Raw genomic sequence first — 27,603 nt, 5'->3', positions numbered from 1 at the left:
ATAGAGAATTGAATAACCTTTCGAATAACCAAATTATAGTAAAGTCCCAGTGATTGGCTGTGTACCATAGTTAAAAAACTTACACAGAAATAAAAAACTTCGGTTTGTATAATGGTATAAAATTCTATTAAAAAACTTTTAAAAAAGTCATCCAAATAGATTATAGAAAAACATCAGAACATTTTCGATCTAGTCAGATCATCTTCAGTGACATTCTGTTTAGTTACTTAAACTATAGCCCTCTAGTTGATATATTATTATGTAGTCTTCAAAATTACATAATTATTTATTAAAACTTCCCATATAAATAGTTAATCATAAAAATGCCAAAGGAAAGAGCTTCAGAACAACATTAAAATTATACTTTTGAAATGCGGCACAATGTCGATACAGTCGAACCCGCTTATTGGAATAGCCTTTGTGCAAGGCAAAAATATTCTTATAACCGGGATATTCTAATAACCGATCATTGGTGGCTAGTCGAAATAAGTGTTACCGAATATACGTAATAATATTATTTACATACTGTGCCAATGTGTAGTTTTACATACTATACCAATATGTAGTTTTATTACATACTATGCCAATATGTATATCATATTATATGTACCTACATATTCAGTGTATGTAAATGGTTTTAGGTCTTTTTACGTTAATAATACAGTAGTGTAACTGTACTTATCTATGTATGTGTTAAATACCAAATTACTTTACATGTATGTGAATGAATACATTATATAATTAATATGAAATGTATGCAATATGTAGATATGTAAATATTTTCTTATTAAAATGCATACCTATATAACAAAATTACTTTTTTTTTCTTGAGAAATTATTGGTAATTATAGCTTTTTCGTTGTTAATCCGTGTGGTCATCCTTAATCCATTGGTTGAATAGAAGTTTTATTGGCGTCAAGAAATGGATTGTTACATTCTTGTTCTTTTCTCTTCTCTTCGAATTTAACAAAGCCATAATTCCATCTTGCAAACAAGTAGGTACTCTCTGAGTGAATTCTAACTAAACTGCTTCTAACAATTTTATAACAGGCAACAGTGCCTTTGTGTAGACAAATAAAAATTATTTTATGACCCATGCATTTGTCGGCTATGCTAAAGATCGAATTGGTATTCCTAACAAAGTAATAAATATTTATTACCCTAATAATATCTAATCCAGCACTACCGGCCGTTGACGACAAACCATAATACCAAACATAATTTAAATTTTTAGTAAATTGTAAAAAAAAATATTCTTTGACCTGCAAAATATGCTAATAAGCGGTATTATCTAGTTAGATCCTATTCCAATAAACAGATAAATTTATTAAGGAGTAAATGGAAATGTTTCGGGAACTTGAATTTATATTCCATAAACCGGGATATTCCTATAACAGGGGTTCTAATAAGCGGGTTCGACTGTATTAATGGATTTTACTAAAGCTCAAAAGCAGCATGGCTTCCCTGCTCGAAAAACTGAAGGGGTACTTGTCACAACGAGTTCGAGGTCAAGACGGAATTCGGTCTGTGTCACTCGTCTTGACTTTGTCATTCCAAAAGTATAATTTTAAGAAAAATTTTATTTTAATAAAATTATGTAATTTTAAAGACTATATATCAACTAGTGGGCTAGTTTCAATTACTGCACAGAATGTCACTGAAGATGATTTGACTAGATCGAAAACATTCTGGATGTTCTTGGATGACTTTTTTAAAAGTTTTTTAATAAAATTTTATACCATTATACAAACCAAAGTTCTTTACTATTATGGATTTCAAAATAACCGTAATCCTCATTAAAAAAATTTATCGATTACGTCATCGCGCCCAGATGGATGACGTCACTACTAGTATCATATATATGCCAAAAAATCACAATTAAAAAATCGACCTCTTTCGGGATTTTTCCTTAGAGTCGACAGTTTAATAAATAACGAATTTATTCCTTTCCTTTGCATCATCCTGTATATTAATTTGAATTTGAATTTTGTAATTTCATGAGTACGTAGTAACTTTTTAATAAATAATTTATTAATTCCTTTAAACACTGCACTCTTTAGGTTGCACTATTTAAGCAATTAAATAGTTCAAATAATTTAGTAATTTATTTATATAATAATTCCTCATTAACGTTTAATAACACGATTTTTATTACGTAAGTAGTTAGTGACTTCGACGGCAGTACTTGAGGAGGTTTTTTTGTATCAAACACCACAAACATTTTATTTTTTAAACGTTAAAAACATTAATTTATTGATTTTTTTATAAGCCTATGGCAGGATACCCTTAATGGGACGATATTATTATATTATATGAAATTCAAATAATCGTGCAAATAAATCACTTATTTAAGTATTAATTGTATTATATTCTATTGATAACAAAATTTTAATTTTTTAAACGTTGAAAAAATTATTTTTTGACTGATTTTTGAGGCTATTTAGTAAAAAAAAAGTTTCATTAGCTGATTTTGATGGTAAAGATAATAATACATAAAAAAGGTAAATTATGATTAATTTAGCTGTATGTTGTTGAGGTTATGAGTCAAAAACTTCAGAAAGAAAAACAGTTTTTTCGATTTTTAGGTATTTTCCACGTCGAAAATGATAATGATGCCTAGGCCATTCGACAGAATGGAAAGAAATTCACAAAATAACAATATTTTAAAGTTGGCGAAAAATTTCCAACATAACCTAAAATTTTTTTGAAAATTTCAAAAAAATTTCCTGTGCTCAATTCTGAAGCTAAAAATCTAAAAAAAAATCAGGTTGCTTGTATCGTTAAGATACGCCTTGATTAATTTTTTCAGATTTTCTGCAGTAATACAGCGTCTAAAAATAATTTTTTTCAAAAAACAAGTTTTTTTTTCCAAAGCACCTAGCTCCTGGGGATCCTGTTATTTTTTAATCAAAACGAAACCGTAGATGTTCTTATTTTATTATTTTAAAAATATTTTTATTACGTAAGTAGTTAGTGGCTTCGACGGTGGGTACTTAAGGACTGGTTTATCCTGAGTTTTTTCCAAAAACGTGGCTAGAAGCGCTTCCTTGCGTACGGCACCAAAGTGCCGAGCTTTTTTTAACCTTAGCGCGGTTTGAAAATCACAAACGCAACAAGCATTTTTATAAAGGGTCAACATTTTCTATCGAATACTACAAAAATTTTATTTTTAAACGTTAAAACGTGAAAAAAATTAATTTATTGATTTTTTTTTATAAGCCTATGGCAGGGTACCTTTAATGGGACCATATTATTATATATGAAATTCAAACAATCGTGCAAAACAAAAAAATAATTTATTTAAGTATTAATTGTATTACATTCTATCGAGAACAACAAAATTTTAATTTTTTAAACGTTAAAAGAATTATTTTTTTTTTACTGATTTCTGAGGCTATTTAGTAAAAACGCCGAAAAACGGGGTTTTTGAGCATGCTGTAGGAAAAAAATAAGTTCTAATAGCTGATTTTGATTGTAAATGTAACAATACATACAAAAATGTAAATGATGATTAATTTAGCTGTATGTTGTTGAGTTTATGAGTCAAAAACTTCAGAAAATGCCAAAAAAAACAGTTTTTTCGATTTTTAGGTATTTTCCACGTCGAAAATGATAATGATGCCTATGCCATTCGAAAAAAAATACATAAAATAACAATATTTTAAAGTTGGCGAAAAATTTACAACATAACCTAAAATTTTTTTGAACATTTCAAAAATTTTTCCTGCGCTCAATTTTGAAGATAAAAATCTGAAAAAAATCAGGCAGCTTTGTGTTATTAAGATACGTATTCGTTAATTTTTTCAGATTTTTTGCAGCAATACAGCGTCTGGAAAAAAATGTTTTCAAAAAAACACGTCTTTTTCCATAGCGGACCCCCCGGTGCATCTAGGGACTTGAAAATTTGGCTGAGTGAGTTTTCAATTATATATTTTCGAATGGCTAAACCCAAAACTGAATCGAGCTTGGTGCAATTTTGACCATCTTATCCCGCTATAGCCTTTCGAGAATATTTTTAACACTACAGGAGCTAACTTTCACGCAATATCAAGATTGTAGATCCATTTTTACAATATGTAGTTATTAACAATTAAGAATTGTGAAATGAAAATGAGAGAATCTTATATTTCAATTCGTTCATAGATAACCATCACCCTCTTACGTACGTAAGATCACCCTCATTAGCGATCATCGGAGAGGTATATATGGTTTGCGCTGAACGGAAAGAGAAATGATTTGTCTCCCAAAGACGAATTATGCCAAATACATAATTCGATACGGACGCTGTAGCGACATCTACTTAAAAAGATCGAAGCTTTATTTCCGAAGAAATAAACATTTCTATTGGGACCAGATTCTGGTAACTCCTGTATTCGTGCTTTCTAATAGTTGCAAAGAAAACGAACGATGAATTAACCCTTAAACGCCCAAGGGTGGGTAAAAAATGTCCACCTAATGCGTATTCCCTTGTAACATATTTATTACGTGTTTAAAAATTTTTAAAAAATTATTTATTGTTAAAAAGACATCCCTTTATCGAATGTTAATTTGGTTCTACCGATATTTTTGAAAATAAAAGTAGCATCTTGAGTTATATATGGATGGGCATAAAAAGTACACCCTTTGGTAAAACTTGTTACTAAAGGTTTCTCGTTGGTAGGAAGATAATTCATATAATTATCGACGTATAATTACATAATCTACATAATTATCCGCCAATGAGGAGGCTGAAAGGAAGAATATGGAGAAAATCGACAAATTTGAATTACTGGCTTTTACTGGTATGTTAATTTTGATGTATATTTTAATTTTGTTGTAAGGTGTGTAAATTGTTTATATTAATATTTTAGAAGATGCTGTGTTTATTAAGCATAAGATTCTTAAGTTTAATCCATTTTCAACAACTCTCAATAAATATATTAGCTATTTTCGAGGTGGACATTTTTTACCACCCTTGGGCGTACATGGAACCTAAAAAAGGTTGGGCGTTTAAGGGTTAAAGAAGACTAGGGGAAATTTCAAATTGAATTTCACTACCTATCTATCCATTAAAATGCAATTTAGATTTCACTACCTGTCTATTTAGACCAGGGCATTTAGCACTAAAAACACCCGAATAAATAATTTTTTAAATACAGCACCCAGAGACTTGCAGTTTTTGCATTATGTTCAGGATGACGCCAGGAAAAAAGTCTACTGTTCAAAAATGAGTGGAAATGCATAATTGCACTGTAAAGTGCATAAAATGCATCCAAAATTGCATGAATATAAAAATAAAGTCCAAATCAGTATACTAAGGAACACAATTTATTGTTTGGGGGTTTTTGGGGTCTCTGAACACGATTACGCCATCAGAACTGAGCTCCGGATCACCTGGTGCCCAAGGTCAAGGCAAGAGACGTCAACTTCTGGAGTTTCGATGGTTTTCGGCATTAAATCGATGCAAATGGACTACTCGCGAGTTTCAGGGGTCCCTAAATACAAATATGCCATCAGAATTGACCTCCTCAGTACCTGGTGCCCAGGGTCGTTACTGGGTATTACTTGGTCGTTACTGGGGTCGTAACTGGACTATTCGGGGGGTTTTTGAGGTGGCTAAATACGAATATGCCATCAGAACAGACCTCTGGATAACCTGGTGCCCAAGGTCACTGCAAGAGACGTCATCTTCTGGGGTTTCGAGGGCTTTCGGTATCAAATTGATGCAAACGGATTACTTACGGGTTTTTGAGGTCGCTAAACACGAATATGCCATCAGAATTGGCCTCCAGGGTACCTGGTGCCCAGGGTCACTAATAAGTCACGTCATCTTCTGGGGTTTCGAGGGTTTTCGGCATTTAATTGATGCAAAAGGATTACTCACGGGTTTTTGGTGTGGCTAAACACGAATATGTCATCAGAATTGACCTTCGTAGTAACTGGTGCCCAGGGTCGCTACAAAGACACGTCATATTCTGGAGTTTCGAGGGATTTCGGCACTAAATTGGTGTAACTGGACTACTCGGGGGGTTTTTGAGGTGGTTAAACACGAAGATGCCATCATGACACACCTTTGCACCGTAATCCGTTTGCATCAATTTAATACCGAAAGCCCTAGAAACTCCAGAAGATGACGTCCCTTGCAGTGACCTTGGGCAGCAGGTGATCCGGTGGTCTATTCTGATGGCATATTCGTGTTTAACGACTTAAAAACCCCGAGTAATCCACTTTTATCAATTTAATGCCGACATTTCTCAAACTCCAGAACAGGACGCCCCTTGCTGTGAGCTTGGGCTCCAGGTGCACAGGGAGTCGGTTTCGATAGCATATTTGTGTTTAGTGACCTCAAAATCCCGTAAGTAATCCGTTTGCATCAATTTGCTACCGAAAGCCCTCGATACTCTAGAAGATGACGTGCCTTTGTAGCGACCCTGAGTACCAGGTACTACGAAGGTCAATTCTGATGACATATTCGTGTTTAGCGACACCAAAAACCCGTGAGTAATCCATTTGCATCAATTAAATGCCGAAAACCCTCGAAACCCCACAAGATGACGTGACTTATTAGCGACCCTGGGCACCAGGTACCCCGGAGGCCAATTCTGATGGCATATTCGTGTTTAGCGACCTCAAAAACCCGTAAGTAATCCGTTTGCATCAATTTGATACCGAAATCCCTCGAAACTCCAAAAGATGACGTTTCTTGCAGTGACCTTGGGCACCAGGTGATCCAGAAGTCTCTTCTGATGGCATATTCGTATTCGTGTTTAACCACCTAAAAAGCCCCCCGAATAGTCCAATTGCATCAATTTAGTGCCGAATTCACTCGAAACTCCAGAAGATGATGTGCCTTAGTAACGACCCTGGGCACCAGGTACCGCGGAGGTCAATTCTGATGGCATATTCGTATTTAGGGACCCCTAAAACTCGCGAGTAATCCGTTTGCATTGATTTAATGCCGAAAACCATCGAACCTCCAGAAGATGACGTCTCTTGCCGTGACCTTGGGCACCAGGTGATCCGGAGGTCAGTTCTAATGGCGTAATCGTATTCAGTGACCCCAAAAACCCCCCTAATAATTTTGTTCCTTAGTATATTGATTTTCACTTTATTTTTATATTTATGCAATTTTGGATGCATTTTATGCACTTTACAGTGCAGTTATGCATTTCCACCCATTTTAAAATAGTAGACTTTTTTCCTGATGTCATCCTGAATATAATGCAAAAAACTGCAAGTCTCTAGGTGCTGTATTTAAAAAATTATTTATTTTGTGCTAAATGCCCTGGTCTAATTCATTGAAATGCAATTTTTTATTTCCCTTAGGCTTCTTTAATCCATCGGTCGTTTGCTTTGCAAGTATTAGAAAGCACGAATACAAGAGTAAGGCCGATGCCACATTATGCGTTTTGACCGGATGCGGTGAAAACGCATCCGTTTCCAACGCAACCGGACCGACCTGTCACACTATGCGTTTAGTCTGGTGCAGTTTGTAAGCGCGTACCGATGACTCAAAACGCATCCGTTTCCAACGCAACCGGACCGATATGTCACACTATGCGTTTTCACCGGATGCGGCGGAAACGCATAATGTGGCATCGGCCTAACCGAATCTGGTCCCAATAAAAGTGTTTATTTCTTCGGAAATGAAGCCTCGATCTTTTTAAATAGATGTCGCGACAGCGTCCGTGTCGAATTATTTGTTTTAATTCGCCATTGGGAGAAAAATGATTTTTCTTTTAGTTCAGAGCAGACCATATATATCTCTCCGATGATCCCTAAGTCCTGTTTCATATTATAAGAATTTTGAACGTGCGAGATATTTCTCGTGCGGTAGTTTTGTCGCACTTGTCCTTTTTACACAACAGGAATTGAGTCGCACGAAGATATTTTGCTGTGTTGTTTAGTACATTATTTTTATTTACATTTTGTGGCTGAGGTAGGTACATGATACGATGTCGGATATGTATCATTACGATGTATCATTACAAATAGGTATTTTTTGTCCATACTTTTGTCCTAATATACTGTAATGCGTATTTAATTCATTTGCAATTTCTATTTTGTCAGTTATTATTTCTTATGTTTTTAATTAAAGCCTTAATTTGTTTTTATAATCGTTGTTCTACTAAGTTATTTGTGGGATCTTGGATTAGCTAATCTAATTAGCTCATACAATCTATGTAATAAACTATTCTAATTAGGAAATAAGCCACAATTGAACTAAAAAAATGATTTCATTAACGTTTCTACATCCGATTTGGCCGTCGAAACGTTAATAAAATTATTTTTTTAGCTAAATTGTGGCTAATTTCCCATTTAGACTAGTTTATTATAAAAATTTCACAAGGAAACAGCTTCAGAACAACATTACAATCTATGGTTTTCATGTACAGAATTTAAAGGACCCTCTGTCATCCATTCATTTTTAAATGTTGTTCCCCTCGTTTTAAATGTTGTTTTTAGATAATTTCACACAAGACATGACCGCCGCCCTACTCCAGTTTTCACCGAGTTGTTTACCCTATAAAACTAAATATAATTTCGTAGAATAAAAGGTATATTTCATATAGAGCGAAATAAAATTGTAGCGTTTTGTTTACTTTATCCTCGAAGAAAGAGAAATAAGAGGAACCGAATTCATTGGGTCCATACTATTAACACAAAAAGATAAGATTTATATATTTTTATTTTTACACATATTTATTGAACACCCTCTATACTCAAAGTTAATTGCAACTATGTAAAATAAAGTTTATTATAATATACTTAGCAGCTTTAATTACTTTTGTTATCAGTAACATATAATTAATTTTGCTGTACTTATAATATGTGTTTTTTATTTGGGTGTGCATGATTTGGACGCTAAATTTAAAATTCGACGCTGAAAAATAAAATTACCTGTTTCTGCATACATGATTTGGACGCTGGGTCTAATTGAAATGTAATTGGAAAGTCAGGTAATAAAATTCTAGAAATTAAGCTTGATAAGGTTTATTTGTCACTTTGAAATAAATACGACATACATTTTACGAAATGGTATCGATCGATACAGTTAGTTTGATACTCATGTATCCTATCTCTAACGAACATAATTTTTTTTCTACTGTTTGGATCTTTAAGTCTATTACTTTCATGGACATTATTAATTTTAATGTAAGTTTCAGTTTGAAAATTTTTTAAAACATCAATAAAATGGAAAATATTTGGATGAGCATGGTAAAAATTATCATTAAAACGCGAGTGGAACGATTCACAAGCATTAGTTGTTTATCAAGCATATCTTCGCTTTACACGACCGTTTTACGCACCTCCAATACGTTTCTCCCGATTTTAGTACTTTATCTTGAGAAAAAGTAAAACTGTTCACTTTGAGCAAAATTTTACCATGATTACTTACTAACGTTGAAATTTCCATATTCACTATTAGTTTATATTCCTGTCTAGTACATGAGTTATTGTAAATAGACACAGGTTTATGGATTACAAACAAATTACCAGTTTGTTTTTTGCGGGAAACGAAAGTAATTAGTTTCGGTAGTACCGTAAATAAATTATCAATATGTCATCAGATGTTACTATACAGAATGTCTCACCGAATAAATCCTATTCCACCTCTTCCTCTACATCAGTGGAATTATCATCTAATTCGTCAAATTAATTAATTCAAATTAATTCGTGCACTATTAAGTGCACGGCATACAGCATTCCAAGCATTTCTCGTCAAGTTTCTATCTTTATATATTTCTATTGTTTTGTCCCAATGAACAGTTCTCGCTTCAATTAATGTTATTAATATTTCACTATCAATCTGAGACATCATAATATAAAATGTATGCACCTACTTTAAACAGCCACAAAGTGTAAATGAAAATAATGTACCAAACAACCAAAGAAACTACCTTCGTGCGACTGAACGACAGTATCATATGAAAGGATGCATTAAGTTCCCTATGCTACTGGGTGCGTAAAGACGGCACGGCTGCCGTCTGTTGTTGTAAGCGAGGGACGGCATAAACACGGCGACTTCACCGAACGTTCCAAGTTGGAACTTCCAACCACCGTCTAGTGAGAAAGGCTCCATATGATTACATGCGCCACCATTGGAATGTCGTCGTGCGTTCTAACCCTCGCACGTTTAAATTCATAGTGCTGTTTCACATTATAAAAATTTAAACGTGCCAGGGTTAGAATGCACGACGACATTCCAATGGTGGCGCATGTAATCATATGGAGCCTTTCTCACTAGACTGTGGTTGGAACATTCGGTGAAGTCGCCGTGTCTATGCCGTCCCTCGCTTACAACAACAGACGGCAGCCGTGCCGTCTTTACGCACCCAGTAGCATAGGGGACTTAATGCATCCTTTCATATGATACTGTCGTTCAGTCGCACGAAGGTTGTTTCTTTGGTTGTTTGGTACATTATTTTCATTTACACTTTGTGGCTGTTTAAAATAGGTGCATATATTTTATATTATGATGTCTCAGATTGATAGTGAAATATTAATAACATTAATTTAAGCGAGACCTGTTCATTGGGACAAAACAATAGAAATATATAAAGATAGAAACTTGACGAGAAATACTTGGAATGGTGTATGCCGTGCACGAATTAATTTGAATTAATTAATTTGACGAATTAGGTGATAAATAAAAAAACACATTTTATAAGTACAGCAAAATTAATTATATGTTACTGATAACAACAGTAATTAAAACTGCTAAGTATATTATAATAAACTTTATTTTACATAGTTGCAATTAACGTTGACTATAGAGGGTGTTCCATCAATATGTGTGAATATAAACATATATAAATCGTATCTTTTTGCGTTAATAGGATGGACCCAATGAATTCGGTAACTCTTATTTCTCTTTCTTCGACGATAAAGTAAACACAACGCTATAATTTGATTTCGCTCCATATAAAATATACCTTTTATTGTAAAAAATTATATTTAGTTTTATAGGGTAAACAACTCGGTGAAAATTGGAGTAGGGCGGTGGTCACGTCTTGTGTGAAATTATCTAAAAACAACATGTAAAACGAGGGGAACAACATTTAAAAATAAATGGATGACAGAGGGTCTTTTAAATTCTGTACATGAAAATCATAGATTGTAATGTTGTTCTGAAGCTGTTTCCTTGTGGAATTTTTATAATAAACTAGTCTAAATGGGAAATAAGCCACAATTTAACTAAAAAAAATTCGTTTTCGACGCCCAAGTCGGATGTCGAAACGTTAATAAAATAATTTTTTTAACTTATTTATTTTATTTCTTTATTTTATTTTGTCGCTTATTTCCCATTTAGAATAGTTTATTACATAGATTGTATGAGCTAATTAGATGAGCTAATCCAACATCCCACAAATAACTTAGTAGAACAACGATTATAAAAACAAATTAAGACTTTTAATTAAAAACATAAGAAATAATAACTGACAAAATAGAAATTACAAATGAATTAAATACGCATTACAGTACATTAGGACAAAAGTATGGACAAAAAATACCCATTTGTAATGATACATCGTAATGATACATATCCGACATCGTATCATGTACCTACCTAATGCCTCCTCTACACATCGGCAGACGTGTCCGCGGACGGCATCTGCGTATGCATCCGCAGATGTGTACAGGGGGTAATTTGATCGTCTGTTGTTTACCTCGGACCTCTACGACGCATTAGTTTTCGCAGTGAATTCAAAGTAAATATTGCGTCACCCGAGAATTAACACAGACTGAATGATTTACAGATGTGTACTACAGATGTGTGGTCAGCACGCGATGATACATCGGCAGATGCATCCGCAGATGCGTCTGCCGGTGTGTAGAGGAGGCATAAGCCACAAAGTGCAAATAAAAATAATATACCAAACAACACAGCAAAATATCTTCGTGCGACTCAATTCTTATTGTGCGAAAAGGACAAGTGCGTCAAAACTATCGCACGAGAAAACCCTCGCACGTTCAAAATTGTTATAATGTGAAACAGCACTTATAATGTGAAACAGCACTAACGTGAAACGTGATGGTTCTCTCTAAATGAATTGAAATATAAAATGTCTCCCATTTCCATTTTTTGAATCAAGAATTCGTTTGAATTTTTACCTAGGTGAAAAGACAGGTAGTAAACGCAATTTTAGATTTCCCCTGGTCTTCTTTAATTCATCGGTCGTTTGCTTTGCGAGTATTAGAAAGCACGAAAGCAGGAGTTACCAGAATCTGGTCCGAGTAGAACTGTTTATTTATTCGGAAATGAAGCTGCGATATTTTTAAGAATTAGGACTCATTATATATGTTTACATTTTATGTAAACAAACAACTAAAACGATTATTAAAAAAATGATAACTTTTTAATTAATATATTTATCACTTACCTTTTGGGTCCATGTAGTTATCCAAATAGAACACCCCTTTCCTCATTATTATTTCGTGTAAAATAATACCGAAAGAATAAACATCTCCCCTTTGTGTTCCTCTGTCTGGAACAGCTGGTAGGTTAAGGAGTTCGGGAGCTGTCCACAGTTGTCCTGTAACCATACAAGTTTAAATTATTGTTTTACCCCTTAATGTTAAATTAATAGTACGTTGTGCTGTTTTTGACAATATTAATTACAAGAAGTTATTAAGTACATGATGCTATCAGCAGTAAAAATTCAAAGCGACTCGTCAACCCCATTTGAAATACATAGGGGGTTAAGGCAGGGAGATTCGCTGGCTAGTCAGCTTTTTAATGCAGCCTTAGAAAAAGTCGTACGAGACGCTAATTTAGATAGCAGGGGAACAATATTTAATAGATCAGTCCAAATTCTAGCATATGCAGATGAAGTGGACATTATAACAAGAACCAGGGCTAGAACTGCGGAAATCCTAACCCAGCTATTAACAGCAGCAGAACGAATGGGGTTACATATAAATCAAAATAAAACCAAATTCATGGCGACGAACACAAACACAAGAGCTGGAAATGTTGACGCAGATCTAATCATCAATGACCAAAACTTCGAAGCGGTCAAAGAGTTCATATATCTAGGAACATCGATTAACCGCATTAATAACGCATCAGGGGAAATAAAAAGGCGAATAATAATTGCAAACAGGTGTTATCATGGTCTACCAAAGTACTTAGCTAACAAAGTCTGTCTCAAAAAACTCGTATAAGGCTGTATAGAACATTGATAGTCCCCGTTCTCACATATGGATCAGAGGCATGGACGCTAACTATAACATATAAATCCTCTCTATCGATTTTTGAAAGAAAGGTAATAATACGCAATCTATTCGGAGCGATCTGTGAGAACGGAATATGAAGGCGTAAATATAACTTTGAACTGCAGAATATCTACAAGCATACGTTTGGTAGAAAAGATATTATCACCATAATTAAGCGAAACTGCCTGCGCGAAACTGCCTGCAGTGCAAAGATTCTAACAGCGCAACCCGTGGAAATGAGAAAACGGGGTAGACAAAACTGAGGTGGATGGACGGGGTAACACAAGATGCCGAGAAGATCGGAGTCGACAACTGGAAAATGCAAGCAAGGGACAGAACAGAATGGCGTAGAAAGCTTGAGAAAGTCGAGGCCCTCTAAGGGCTGTAGCACCAAGATGATGATGATGAATTAGATGAATGTTTAAAAACATTAACAAATCGTCGAATTTCAACAGAAGTTCAGTCACAATTTTATCTTTTATGTCTTTGAGAGTACTGAAAGATGAAATCAAAAAGAGTAAAACATACTGATGGCCAAAAAGTGCAAGACCTAGAAGGAGAAATATTTTTTAAATATTTGTTTATGGAAGTGTACCGGGTGTCCCAATAAGAATGGCTCTCGGGCATATCTCAGGAACCGTTTATAGTACAGCTTTGAGAAAAAAATATTTATAACCAAAGTTGCCTCGGAAAAACCTGGAAATTAGTTTCATAATTGTAGGTCCACCGCTAGAGAGCGTAATTGAATATCAAAAATTAAAAAATCCAAATTTTACAAAATTTACCTAACGAAAGGGCACTGGAAATTCCATAATCGCATTCTTCACAAAATTCTGCGCATATTTGATTTCGCAAGTATAAGTCTACCTTTGCAAATAAGAGATAGCCTAATAAGTAATATGCCAGCTAGTAGGCGTTATTTAATTATTTTCGGATATCTAGTTTTCTTTGGAGAATATTAAATACAAGTATGCATTTTTAATCATGTATTACAAAATTAGACCAAATTAGAAACATAATACCGAAAATACCGAAAACCGCATGCGTCGATACCTTTTTCTATCTCGAGATACCTTAAGAAACGTGTAAATTTTAAAGAACTGTTAATGTCACCGGGTAACGACGTTAAGGAAAAGTAGTGTGCTATGGAAAAACAAAGAAACATTTTCCAGATGTAAAAGTATATAATTATTTAAAACAACAATAAGGCAAACAACACTATAAAATATAACAAAGAAATAAAAGCAACTACTTACTTAGTGACGACCTAAATGTTCAAATTGTTGCCCATCATTTTCGATGCAAGCATTTACTCTTTCAAGAGCAAATTGAACAGCAGTCTCAATTTCTGCTTTCGCAATGCTTTGAATGGCGTTTCGTATTCTCTAGATTCTAGATAATGTTTTTTCGAGCAAAGCGGCAAAAACACGGTATTTAATCCGTCCCCATAAATAAAAGACTAAAACAGTTAAATCCGTGCTATTCAATCTACTCTTGAAAGAGTAAATGTCGATTGTCGTCATCGAAAATGATGGGCAACAATTTGAACATTTAGGCAGTCGCTAAGAATAAGTAAGTAGTAGCTTTTATTTATTTGTTATATTTTACAGTGTTGTTTGTCTTATTGTTGTTTTAATTAATTACGGGTGCGCCAAACCTCTGGTTTTCTTTGATTACGGCTAAATTATCGGATATACAAAAAAATGCTTTTAACAAAATTAATGCATATCGAAGCCGTCTCTAATTTAAAATTATTTTCGATTATACAGGGTGAGTCAGAACGACGGTACGAACCAAAGTGTTGTTTTTTTAAATGGAACACCCTATATAATAAATCATTTTTAAATATATTTTTTTAAAATATTAAGAATTTATATAAGGTATTATAGGCCTAAAGTTAACAATTTTCGAAATATGTACACTTTTATTGAGAAAAATGGTAATATTTAAAGGGCTGTGAATTAGGCTTTCAAGGTAATAAAAATTTAAATGATATGCCGAAGTTTTTTTAATATACTGTTATTTTTAAATAAATTAACATATTTGACATATAGTCATAGAGTATACAGTGTGATCACTATTTGCAAATACAAAATTTTCTCAGTTTTTTTAAATGGGACACCCTGTATATGAGTATTGCCATTTGTAGTAAATATTACAACCTTTCGTTTGGTATAAGGTTATTTGCACCTAGCATGTTTCGTTTTGTAGATATTTAAAAAAAAACTATAGATTCTACGTTTTTCCGGATTTTTTATTAAAAAATTTTTTTGCAAAAAAAATAATTATAATGTGGTTTTAGAAACATACATTAAAATATCAAATATGAAAATAAAAACGTAATTAAAGATTAAAATAAATCGCGTACTAGTACAATTTAATAACTTAAAATTATTTTACAAAAAATATTTAACCATAATAATGAATGCATAAATTAGTTACTGAATTAAATAAACAACCAAATTTGATATCTACCCTAGAAATTTTTCTACCACAGAAACTTTCCTGTACCAAATTAATTGTTAGTTAGTATAGTTAGTTTCAAAAATTGAAATTTAAAATATAAAAAATTGTTACAAAAATTTCAACTACAAAAGTATTACCAGCTTTTGTGACACCAGTTAATACTATTTATATTAATAAATAATTTGGTTAATACATTATACATTTAACATTCATTTGTTTCAAAGCATACTTTATAATTATGTTTTCAAGATGTAAGTAAATTTAAGAGGTAGGTAAATTAAAAGTTTAACTGATCTTACTCGTAAATACAATATACTAACTATACTAACTAACAATTAATTTGGTACAGGAAAGTTTCTGTGGTAGAAAAATTTCTAGGGTAGATATCAAATTTGGTTGTTTATTTAATTCAGTAACTAATTTATGCATTCATTATTATGGTTAAATATTTTTTGTAAAATAATTTTAAGTTATTGAATTGTACTAGTACGCGATTTATTTTAATCTTTAATTACGTTTTTATTTTCATATTTGATATTTTAATGTATGTTTCTAAAACCAGATTATAATTAGTTTTTTTGCAAAAAAATTTTTTAATAAAAAATCCGCAAAAACGTAAAATCTATAGTTTTTTTTTAAATATCTACAAAACGAAACATGCTAGGTGCATACAACCTTATACCAAATGAAAGGTTGTAATATTTACTACAAAAGGCAATACTCATATACAGGGTGTCCCATTTAAAAAAAATGAGAAAATTTTGTTTATGCAAATAGTGATCACACTGTATACTCTATGGCTATATGTCAAATATGTTAATTTATTTTTAAATAACATTATACTAAAAAAACTTTGGCATATCATTTAAATTTTTATTACCTTGAAAGCCTAATTCATAGCCCTTTGATTTTTCTCATTTTTCTCAATAAAAGTGTAAATATTTCGAAAATTGTTAACTTTAGGCCTATAATACCTTATACAAATTCTTAATATTTTTAAAGAATATATTCAAAAATGATTTAATGTATAGGTTGTTCCATTTAAAAAAACAAAACTTTGGTTCGTACCGTCGTTTTTTTTTAAATATGCAGATATAGCTACTAGAAGACTATCAAAAATTGCTTACGCAAAACCGACGTCCATCTTTTTCTATAAGTTTAAACCACACTGTCATATGATTATCTCTCGACGGTTGAGAAAAGGCTAAAATACGAATCCGTTACGTTTTATGGGTGCCTGAAGTATTCCTAGAAACGATAGTTCTCAAAATATGTGGCTGACTAATTTCATGGGCATACCGCAGAATTTTTAAAAATCATGTGTTTTACGTTACCATATGGTAACGCTGGGCGCTAATGGGTTAAGTAAACATGTAATATTAATAGGTTAGTGTCTGTGATTTTCTCCTTCATGCCACTTGAAAGTTTGTTAGTTTTCACGAAGGAACCTGCAAAAAAGGCATAACGGCAGGTTATGAAAACGAACAATTTTACCTACCAAAATAAGAAAAATTCGATTTTTAGAAAAATGAACATGTTTTAACTTTAAATTTCCTTTTTTTGAAGTTATACTTCTTTAGGCGCGTTGGGAGTAAATTTATATGTGCGCGATTTCATCAGAAGTCTTGGTCCTGGGCGCAGCTGAAACGTTAAACGTGCTCTGATTGCGTAATTACAATGACCTGTCAATAATTGTTTTATTGTTGTGAGGGCAGAGAAGAAAGCAAGATTATAATTGTAGTGACTTTTTAAATAGTTTTAACAGGTACGTACTTAATTATAAATGTTTCAGTATCGTAATAAAAAATTACATAGGTACCTACCTATTTGGAAAATGTTAAATAAACCTACCTAGTATGTAATGCTTTGATTTACATAATTTGATTACCAACAAAGTTTCTACCAATCTTCATCTAATATATTGTTTTCTTACTCTATGTTTTGTTGTATTTTAATATTTCAATTCCACAAAAATCAAACTAATTTGGTTAAATTTAGAACTGTCAAAAGTTTAAAACGTTCAGTTGGTCTATCTTCCAACATGATTCATAACATGTCTCCGTAGCGAAAATCTAAAGTTGCTTGAGTTTCAAAATTAAACGCGCCAAGGTACGCGGGTTCAATCTCCAATACAAACTTTTATTTTTGAAGATATTCTTCTTTAGCGGCGAATCGATTGAGGGTAAAATTGTACATGAACCACGCGCCTGCGCACACTGACAGTATGTAGTTCTGACAGTATGTAGTTCATTGCTAATCTTTCAAGATAGGTATGTACGTATCTGTAACCGTGCAAATAAGTCATTAAAAGAATATATTAGTGGTTTTAGGAAATGTATTATTTATTATAATTCTTGTGTTTTTGGATTTGTGTTTCCCTGTAGTAAAATAATAAAATATGTAGGCATAACATTTTTACAGTTTGTCGCCGTGTTGTGTAATTATATCCGAAACTTTCGTGTCAATTCAAGTAGCTCGATGGCGTAGTTGGCAGAGCGGTGGGACAGAGAACGAAAGCACACGGAAGGTCGCGGGTTCTAATCCTGGACGATTCATACTTTTTTTTATTTTTCGTTAGTTTAATAAAAAATTTTTGAAAGTGGTAGATAAGAAAGTTAGTTTATTTTTTAAATAAAATACAAATAACCTGTTTATAGTAATAATAATATATAGTAATAAGTATATTTACTTCGTTTAAATTACCTATATAATAGAAGAATATCTTCTTACGTGCGTACAAAGTACACACACATTCTTTTTTTTTATTTTTTTATACATTGTATGATTGTAAGATATAAATACCCTAAGAATCATCCTGGAACAATCAGCAGAAATGAATCAGGAAGTTTATATCAACTTTGTAGACTTCGAAAAAGCGTTTGATTCAATAAATCGTAATATGATGTGGAGGATATTAAAACTCTATGGAATACCAGACAAATATATAAAGAGTAATAAGGCTTTTCTACGACGAATTTTTTGCCAGAGTTGAACATGAAGGGGAACTATCCCAACAAATAAGCATCAAAAAAGGAGTAAGACAGGGCTGTGTCTTGTCACCGACATTGTTTATAATAGTCATAGATTGGATAATGAAACAAACTGAAGATAAAAAACAGGTATACAATGGTCACCATTTACAAAACTAGAGGATCTAGGGTTCGCTGACGACATATGTCTCATAACATCAAACAGACAACACATGCAAAACAAAATCACCAGATTGAACAACATAGCAAAAACAACCGGCTTAAAAATAAATCCGAAAAAAACGAAAATACTATCAAATGGGGAAACGAACGGAAACAATATATATTTGGAAGGGAAACAAATAGAAGAAGTAAAAGATTTCTGTTATTTGGGCAGTCTGCTAAACACAACGGGAGGCACAGAAAAGGACATAACACAAAGAATAAGCTTCGCACAAAACGCTTTCAACTCTTTGCGCAAGATATGGGCCTCGACAAACATCAGCAGAAGAACAAAGTTACGATTATTTGAAACTAATGTAAAGTCTGTCCTGTTATATGGAGCAGAAACATGGAAACACCATAAAAAATTCTTTCAGAAAATACAATCCTTCATTAACAGGTGCCTACGTATTATACTGAGAATATTTTGGCCAAACAAAATTACTAATGACGAATTGTGGAGAATAACAAATGAAGAAAGGATAGAACATACAATAAAAAAACGGAAATGGAAGTGGATAGGACACACCTTACGAAAACCAGCAACAAATATTGCTAGACAAGCTCTACATTACAATGCTCAAGGCAAAAGAAGAATGGGTAGACCATCTTATACGTGGAAAAGAACAATAGAGAAAGACCTCAAAGAAAATAATTTAACATGGAACGATGCAAAAAAGATAGCAAAAAACAGAAGAGAATGGAGAAAACTAGTAAACAAAATTGGACGGAAGTCAACAAATGATGCGTGGGACTAGCAACCTCACCATCATTCCTAATGCTACTTGAAACACCGCAAGGTGCCCTTTGCTCCACTTGGAGATGTATGATATATGATGTATGATTGTAAGTATATTATTATATTTTTTTTTCAGAAAATCTGTATTTAGTTAAAAATTTTCCATCAATTGTTCAGAAATCATTTGTGGCATTTTTCAATGTGTTTGTGTGTTTTATTCTTTTATTTTTTAATTTTTGCTATTGTTTTAATAAAAATTTTTGAAAAGTAGTCAGTATTAAAATTAGTTTAATATTTAAATAAAATATAAATAAACTGTTTAAAGTATATTAATTTCGTTGAAATCATAATAACAGGAGTATAACTTCTTACGTGCGTACAAAGTACACACACATTACTTTTTTTTTCTTATCTCATGACATTTTTAGTACATAAAAAGATATAACGGATAAAATCGTAGTTGAACTTCGTATAAAATCCGACGGTCTGCATATAAAGAGTGTAGGTAAATATTAGAATGACTAAGTATACTTCATGGAGGATCTCAAACAAACTAAACTGGATTTACAGCTCAGAAATTAGACAGGGGCACTTTTCACTTAAGATACCCTTCATAGCAACTTAACTAAAATACAAAATTAGCAACGGATCTGAAAGTAATATAATATAAGGGTAGACAAGAGGAACAAAAATCAAACACATTTAAGTTGAATAATCAATTCGGTATTAAATTTTGTTCTTAGATATTTTCAATTTAAAGTTTTCAAACGTTTTGATTTGTTTTACGATTTCGAAATATATAAGGAAAGTTTGATTTTAAGAAATTGTTATTTTTGTGCCAAAGTTTGCGCAAAATATTTAATTTAATCATCATTATATAGGGTGTCCCAAAAGTAGAGGACCGGTCGAATATTTCGCGAAATGAACGTCGTCTCAAAAACTGAAAAATTCGTGTTAAATAATTTTTAAAAATCTATCGAATGACACCAAACACCACCCCCACTCCACCTCACTCCCCTGAGGTGGGGTGGTGGTAACTTTAAAATCTTAAATGAAAACCCCAGTTTTTATTGCATATTTGGATTCCTTCCGTCAAAGTAAGCAACTTTTATTCGAGACTTTTTTCGAATTGTGGATAAATGGCGCTATAATCGGAAAAAAATATTTATTATGATACCATGGGTAAATTATAGAAACGGTCTAATATTTCGAGAAATACACGTCCAAATCAAAACCCAAAAAAATTTGTTTAATATTTTTCAAATACCTCCGTCAGGAACCCCCGTTTTTATTGCAGTTTTGGATTCCTTATGAAAGAATAAGTAACATTTATTCGAAACATTTTTTAGAATTGTTGGTAGATGGCGCTAATAAATCGTATTTTTCCGATTCCCATCTATCACAATCTATCACAATCACATAGCGCCATCTATCACAAATTCAAAAAATGGTTTAAACAAATATTACTTATTTTTTCATGAGAAATCTAAATCTGCAATAAAAAATGGGGGATCCTATTTAAGATTTTAAAGTTCCCCCCCCCCCCCACCTCCAGAGGGTGCGGTGGAGGGTCATGTTTGACGTTATTCGATAGGTTTTTGAAAAATATTAAATACGTATTTTTTGGTTTTTCATTTAGAAGTGTATTTCTCGAGATATAAGACCGTTTCTATAATTTACCTATGGTATCAAGATAAATCGTTTTTCCGATTATAGCGCCATCTATCCACAATTCGAAAAAATGTCTCGAATAAAAGTTGCTTACTTGTACGTGATGAATCCAAATCTGCAAAAAAATAGTGGGGGTTTCTATTTAAGATTTTAAAGTAACCCCCATCCCACTTCCAGGGGGTAGAGTGGTGAGAGGTGTTTGGTGTCTCCCCATCATTCAATACATTTTCGAAAATTATTGAACTTATATTTTTCAATTTTTCGATCGGATGTTGACTTCGCGAAATATTCGACCGTTCCGCTACTTTTGGGACACCCTGTATATACAGTCATTAATATTATCAATAATGCAATATGTTTAAAAAATACTTCAACTAGCTTTAAGAAATGGGATACAAGGTGCACAATCAATGACGTTTGAATAAATATTCGTTACTTCGACGATACCTAATAATAGCTAATAACACTGAGGATCTTTAAGTAATTATAAACAAAATTAACAAATCCTAATTTACATCTCTTAATGATATTTAATAGAGTTCGCTGCTGCCCTGTTTTTTGAAGAACTTAGTTTTTTCTGATTCACTTAGTCTACGATATTTTGAGTTATCTTCTTGCTTTCTCTGTTAATGATTTCTAAAAGAATTTGTAAATCGTCTATATATCTGCCATGATTGCGATATCGTCTGCAAATCATGTGTTATTAACTATGCTCCCTCCAATCCTTACACCTTCAGTTCTTTCCCATAGTGACTCCTGAAATATTAGTTGGGAGTACACATTAAATAATTGTGACAGTACGCATCCCTCTCTGACTCCTCTTTGAATTTCTACTTGGTTTTCTCACTATCTTCCACCCGTTATTCTATCGCTACCTTCCACTGTTAATTTACATTGAATATAAAAGGTTACAAAAAGCTTAATATAGGTGATATACATAATGTTTGTCTTTTTTACGCCCCACAATTGTTATATTTATGCACAGGCGGGCAAAAAATTTAGGTCACATTTAAATTTTGTGTTTTGAGGTAGTAATTTGTTTACGGTTGTATCGGTTTCTTAATAGGCGCTGATATATTGGTTTCCGAAAAACGATGTATCATTTGTTGATCTGTCAATTCAGTCTTGTACTGTCACCGACGTTTTTACGACTTTTACGACTTTTTTTATGAAAAACCTTCATTCACTTTAGTGGAACTTTACAGTTAATTACCAATTTTTACGATTAGGTGTTATTTTTTTTGTGTAAAACCTAATGGTGATACAGTGTATTGTTAATGGTGTATATCTAAGGAATTTATAATGCCTTTAGATCCTGTTACTACGGCAAGAATTATAGCATTGATACAAAATGACTGCGGGCCACTTGAAACTGCAAGAATTTTTAGAAGGAGTCTAGGTGTAGTTCAAAATGTTACCAGCGCTATGAGGACGCTGGTCTAATAACACGAAGACCAGGATCCAGGCGAACTTGAATTACCACCAAAAGAGATGATCGGTTTGTGGTATCTGGAAGGTTGCGGAATAGAAGAGCCTCTACGGTTTTCTTGTGAAATCAACTTTTAGAGGTGAGAAATGTTAATGTTAGTGAATAGACCGTTAGAAGAAGACTTCGAGCTGCTGGATTATCTTGCGGAAAGATGACTACAGGCCCACCATTACAACGGTATCATCGGATAGCAAGATTAAATTTTCCCCAGACTCACCTGCATTGGAATAATGTAAATTGGAGCAACGTACTTTTTTGTCTCCATAGGCTACACGGATCCACGGATGTCGTCGAGGATGGAGAAGATCCGGAGAAAGATATGCTGCGGCTTTGTATTGATGAGCGACTCCAATTTGGCGGAGGATCGGTTATGGCCTGGACAGCAATTACTTCACAAGCACGTACAGAGTTAGTCTCCATACAAAATGGCTCCCTTACGGTTCTCAGATACATTACAGAAGTTTTAGATGATCATGTTATGCCTTTCATGACTAGTATGGGCAAGCATGGCATTTTCATGCAAGATAATGCTAGATTCCATACTGCCTGAGTTGTCAGAGACCATTGGCCACCACTCAGTCCAGACATGAATCCTATCGAACATGTGTGGGATGAGTTGGGCCGAAGTATTCGAAGGCATACACTCGCTTCAAGAACTACCCAGGAGCCAAGAGAGTTGTTATTACAAGAATGGAATAACATTGACCAGAATGTGATTCGTAATTTCATTGAAAGTATAACTTGTCGTCTAGAAGCTGTCATTAATGCAGGAGGAGGAAACACACCCTATTGATGAAGATTTTTTTTTTCAAATAATGTTTAGTTTTAATAATTTTTTTGTCAGTTTCTTAACAATAAATTGCACTTTGTTTTGACTTTAAAGTTTTTACTTCTAAATAAAGCTCAAAACCCAAAATACTGCTATTAATTTAATATTGATTATCGAAGTTAATTTACACAATACAGCACCAATGGTTAAAAAACGCAACCAGAAGTTTACAACCGAAAATCTCAACAAAACATCACAATTTTATTGTGACCTAAATTTTTTGCCCGGAGTGTATTTGCTGTATCCTTCAAAAATGTTAAATAGATTAGTTTGTTTAAAGTACCTAAAGGATCCCGCACAAACCTTATGGAAATAGGTCCCAGTGGATATCGTTCATACTTTGGGAAAATACTCTTTGAAGCATCCTGACAAAAAGTTCTCATGGGCACAACTCAATCGTATGAAGGATTTTCAAGATATAGAGGCCCAAACAGAATTGAACAAAATTATAAGATTTACGGGGTATTCCAATTCCGTGAGTTACTGGTTATTTGGCAACATATATAAGTTTGGATCAAGGAAAAGTACTAGTAGTCTACGATTTTTTCCTGGCTATCCAATGGCGACCTTTACTTTGACCTTGACCTTCAACGGACGTCATCTTCTAGAGTTTCGAGGGTTTTCGGCATTCAATTGATATAAACAGATTACTCATGGGTTTTTGGAATCGCTAAACACGAATATGCCATCAGAATTGTCCTCCGGATGACGTGGTGGCCAGGGCCTCTGCAAGGGACGTCATCTTTTGGAGTTTCGATGGTTTCCGGCATTTAATTGATGCAAATGAATTACCGGAGGGTTTTTTGAGGTCGCTAAACACGAATATGCCACCAGAACCGACTCCCGGAGCACCTGATTTCCAAGGTCAATGAAAGAGGCTCCTGGAGTTTCGAGGGTCTTTGGTACTACATTAATGCAAACGGATTAGTTATAGGTTTTTGGGGTTGCTGAACACGAATACGTGATCAGCACAGACACAGGAGCACCTGGTGCCTAAGACAGGTTATCTTCTGGAGTTTCGGAGGAATCAAATGGATTATGCTTAAGTTTTTGGGGTTGCTGAAAATGCATACACTATCAGATCAGACCCACGAATCACATTGTGCCTACGGCAAAATGTGATCACGTATTCGTGTTCAGCAACCCCAAAAACCTATCATTAATCCGTTTGCATCAATGTAGTACCAAAGACCCTCGAAACTCCAGGAGCCCCTTTCATTGACCTTGGAAACCAGGTCCTCCGGTAGTCGGTTCTGGTGGCATATTCGTGTTTAGCGACTTCAAAAAACCCTCCAGTAATTCATTTGCATCAATTAAATGCCGAAAATCATCGAAACTCTAGATGATGACGTCCCTTGCAGTGGCCCCGCCCACCACGTCATCCGTAGGGCAATTCTGATGGCATATTCGTATTTTTCGATCCCAAAAACCCATGAGTAATCTGTTTATAACAATTTAATGCCTAAAACCACCGAAACTCTAGAAGATGACGTCCGTTGAAGGTCAAGGTCAAATTAAAGGTCGCCATTGGATAGCCAGGAAAACATCCTAGACTACTATTACTTTTCCTTGATCCAAACTTCTACATGTTGCCAAATAACCAGTATCTCACGGAATTGGAATACCCCGTAAATCTTATAATTTTCCGAGTTTGGACCTCTATATCTTCAAAATCCTTCATACGATTGAGTTGTGGCCATGAGAACTTTTTATCAAGATGCGTCAAAGAGTATTTTCCCAAAGTATGAACGAAATCCACTGGGACCTATTTTCCATAAGGTTTGTGCGGGGTCCTTTGTATTTTTATAAAATACCTTATTTGTTGGAATCCTGTCACTTCATTTCTAAATTTAAAACCCTGCTACTCGCTAATAAAAAAAACGCTCCAAAATGATATCGCCTTACAAACAATATTTCATACTCCAGAAGAAGTCCTCCTCTGATTTAAAGTTTTACTTTTGCAAAAATCATAACATTATTCTCCAGTAAACGTAAAATGTGAAGAGAGCTTTTAGAAAATGAGTCACAATATTTTCTGAACGAACCGTAGACGGGAACAGTAGAGGCCGCATTTGACTTGCAAAGTAGGGGAAAATATTTTGTTTTTACTTATACCTTTTCTGCCTTTCCTGCCGAGTTCACGAAGGGATAAAGCTAAATTTGTGTAACAGCTTTTTATATAAGGACTAATAGGTTAGTATTAATTATTTCGTTGTTAAATTAGTTTTAAGACCAAAGTTATTTATTGTTTTTTATTATACATATTGGTTTTGTTTAAATTGTATGATCGTCATTAACTAGTGGTTTTCCTCCATTGGGACTAGTGAGTGTCTAAAGACAGCGATCATTATTCCTCTTCATAAGGGTGGTGAAAATTATTCTTCTTCTTCCTCTTCTGCTTCTTTTTGTATTGACATGACTCTGTCTGTTTTTTCAATGTGCCTCTAGTGAGTTGTCGTTCCATCGTTTTCGTGGTCTTCCCACTGATCGTCTGCCTATTGGGAAACCGTCTCTCGCTGTCCTGACTACTCTGTTGTCATTCGGCTTATGTGGTCATTCCATTCTATTCTTCTGTTTTTTACCCAGTTATTAATGTTGTCCACCTATCATCTCCGTCGTATATCTGTACTTCTAGCTCTGCCCCATAGAGTCTTACCATCGATTTTTCAAAAGGGATTTCATCTCCGCTGTTTCGAGCAATATTTTTGTCCTCTCTGTGTCGGGTCGTGTTTCTGCCACGTATGTCATTATTGGTCTGATGACTGTTTTGTAAATTCTGCCTTTCATTTTTTTTTCGTTATTTTTATTTCTCCATATTGTGCCATTCAGGCAACCTGCGGCTCTGTTTGCTCTATTCACTTGATTTTCCACTTCTGTTTCGAGACTTCCGTAGCTAGATAGTGTGATGCCTAGATATTTAAACTTCATCACTTGTTCTATTATCTGACCCTCCAGCTCCAATTTACATCTTATTGGATTTATGTTAAATTTTCTGGCGGTTATGTTAAATTGGTGCAGCAAACGTTGTAAATCATCTTAACTTTGAGAGATTAGTATTGCATCTTCTACATAGCAGATTATTCTAAGTTATTTTTTCCCATTTGGTATCCTTTTGTAGTTCTTACTTTTTTATTATTTCATCCCTGGTCATGTTGAACAATAAAGCAATAAAGGACTCAAGAAGTCTTATCCCATTGCCAGCTTCAATTGGGTCAGTGAGTTCATCTTCTGCTTTTACTTTTATTGTGTTGTTCTGGTAGATGTTTTCGATCGTTTTAATTATTCCTAGAGGTACCTCTTTTTAGTATAACAAATGGATAACGTCCTTTAATTTGACCCTATCAAATGCTTTCTTAAGGTCCACGAAACGGACACGCGCCAACTTGTAACTTTTAATGACAAAAATTTTCAAATCAAAATGTACACCGGCCAATTCGTAACTTTTCTTTTACCTGACCTGCCAACTCGAAACGTTCTTCAGGTGAATTCGAAACCATTGATTAAATCTGATACCTTAAATCTAAACCGACTGTTTCTTGGTTTGCTTAAAACATTATATTTGTATTATATGTACCTACCTATAAAAAATAGCAAAAGTTGAAATATCTTAATAAAATAATTGAAACAATATTGTAGTGTTTTATTAACACGTGTTATAAATATTATTTCCATCAAGTGTAGCTCTACACGAGCTTGGTTTTTATCAAGTAATTGTAAATTCAATATTTAGATGTTTAGCAACGATAAATTATTTAAATCCATCTGATAATTTAAAAGCAAAGATATTTTCCATATGTTTATTTCAAATCTAAAAGATTATACCTTTATTTATTTCCGAATTCACCGGTAGTTGATTGGTTACCGAAAAATTACCTGATTGGCCAGGTTTACCAATTGGCCTGTAATTAGGATGGGGGATTAAAATAGTTATGAATTCACCGGGACCCCACGAAACATAAATATGCCGGTTTGTTCTATTCTAACGATTTCTCTTGAACTGCCCTCATTATAAATATAG

General features: G+C 33.7%; 1 protein-coding gene across 1 annotated transcript in view; it reads right to left on the bottom strand.

Annotated features, from left to right (window-relative positions):
* Positions 1 to 27,603, bottom strand: part of LOC114332482 (atrial natriuretic peptide receptor 1) — a 660,741-nt gene that overhangs the window by 445,449 nt on the left and 187,689 nt on the right. Inside the window, exon 11 of the mRNA XM_050663631.1 lies at positions 12,366 to 12,518. Coding sequence (XP_050519588.1) covers positions 12,366 to 12,518 — 153 coding nt within the window. The remainder of the gene's footprint in view (positions 1 to 12,365; positions 12,519 to 27,603) is intronic.

Source organism: Diabrotica virgifera, chromosome 10 (genome assembly GCF_917563875.1).
Source record: "Diabrotica virgifera virgifera chromosome 10, PGI_DIABVI_V3a".
NCBI classification, from domain to species: Eukaryota; Metazoa; Arthropoda; class Insecta; order Coleoptera; family Chrysomelidae; genus Diabrotica; species Diabrotica virgifera.
The sequence above is the reverse complement of the archived record's forward strand: the minus strand, read 5'-3'. Positions and strand labels throughout refer to the sequence as shown.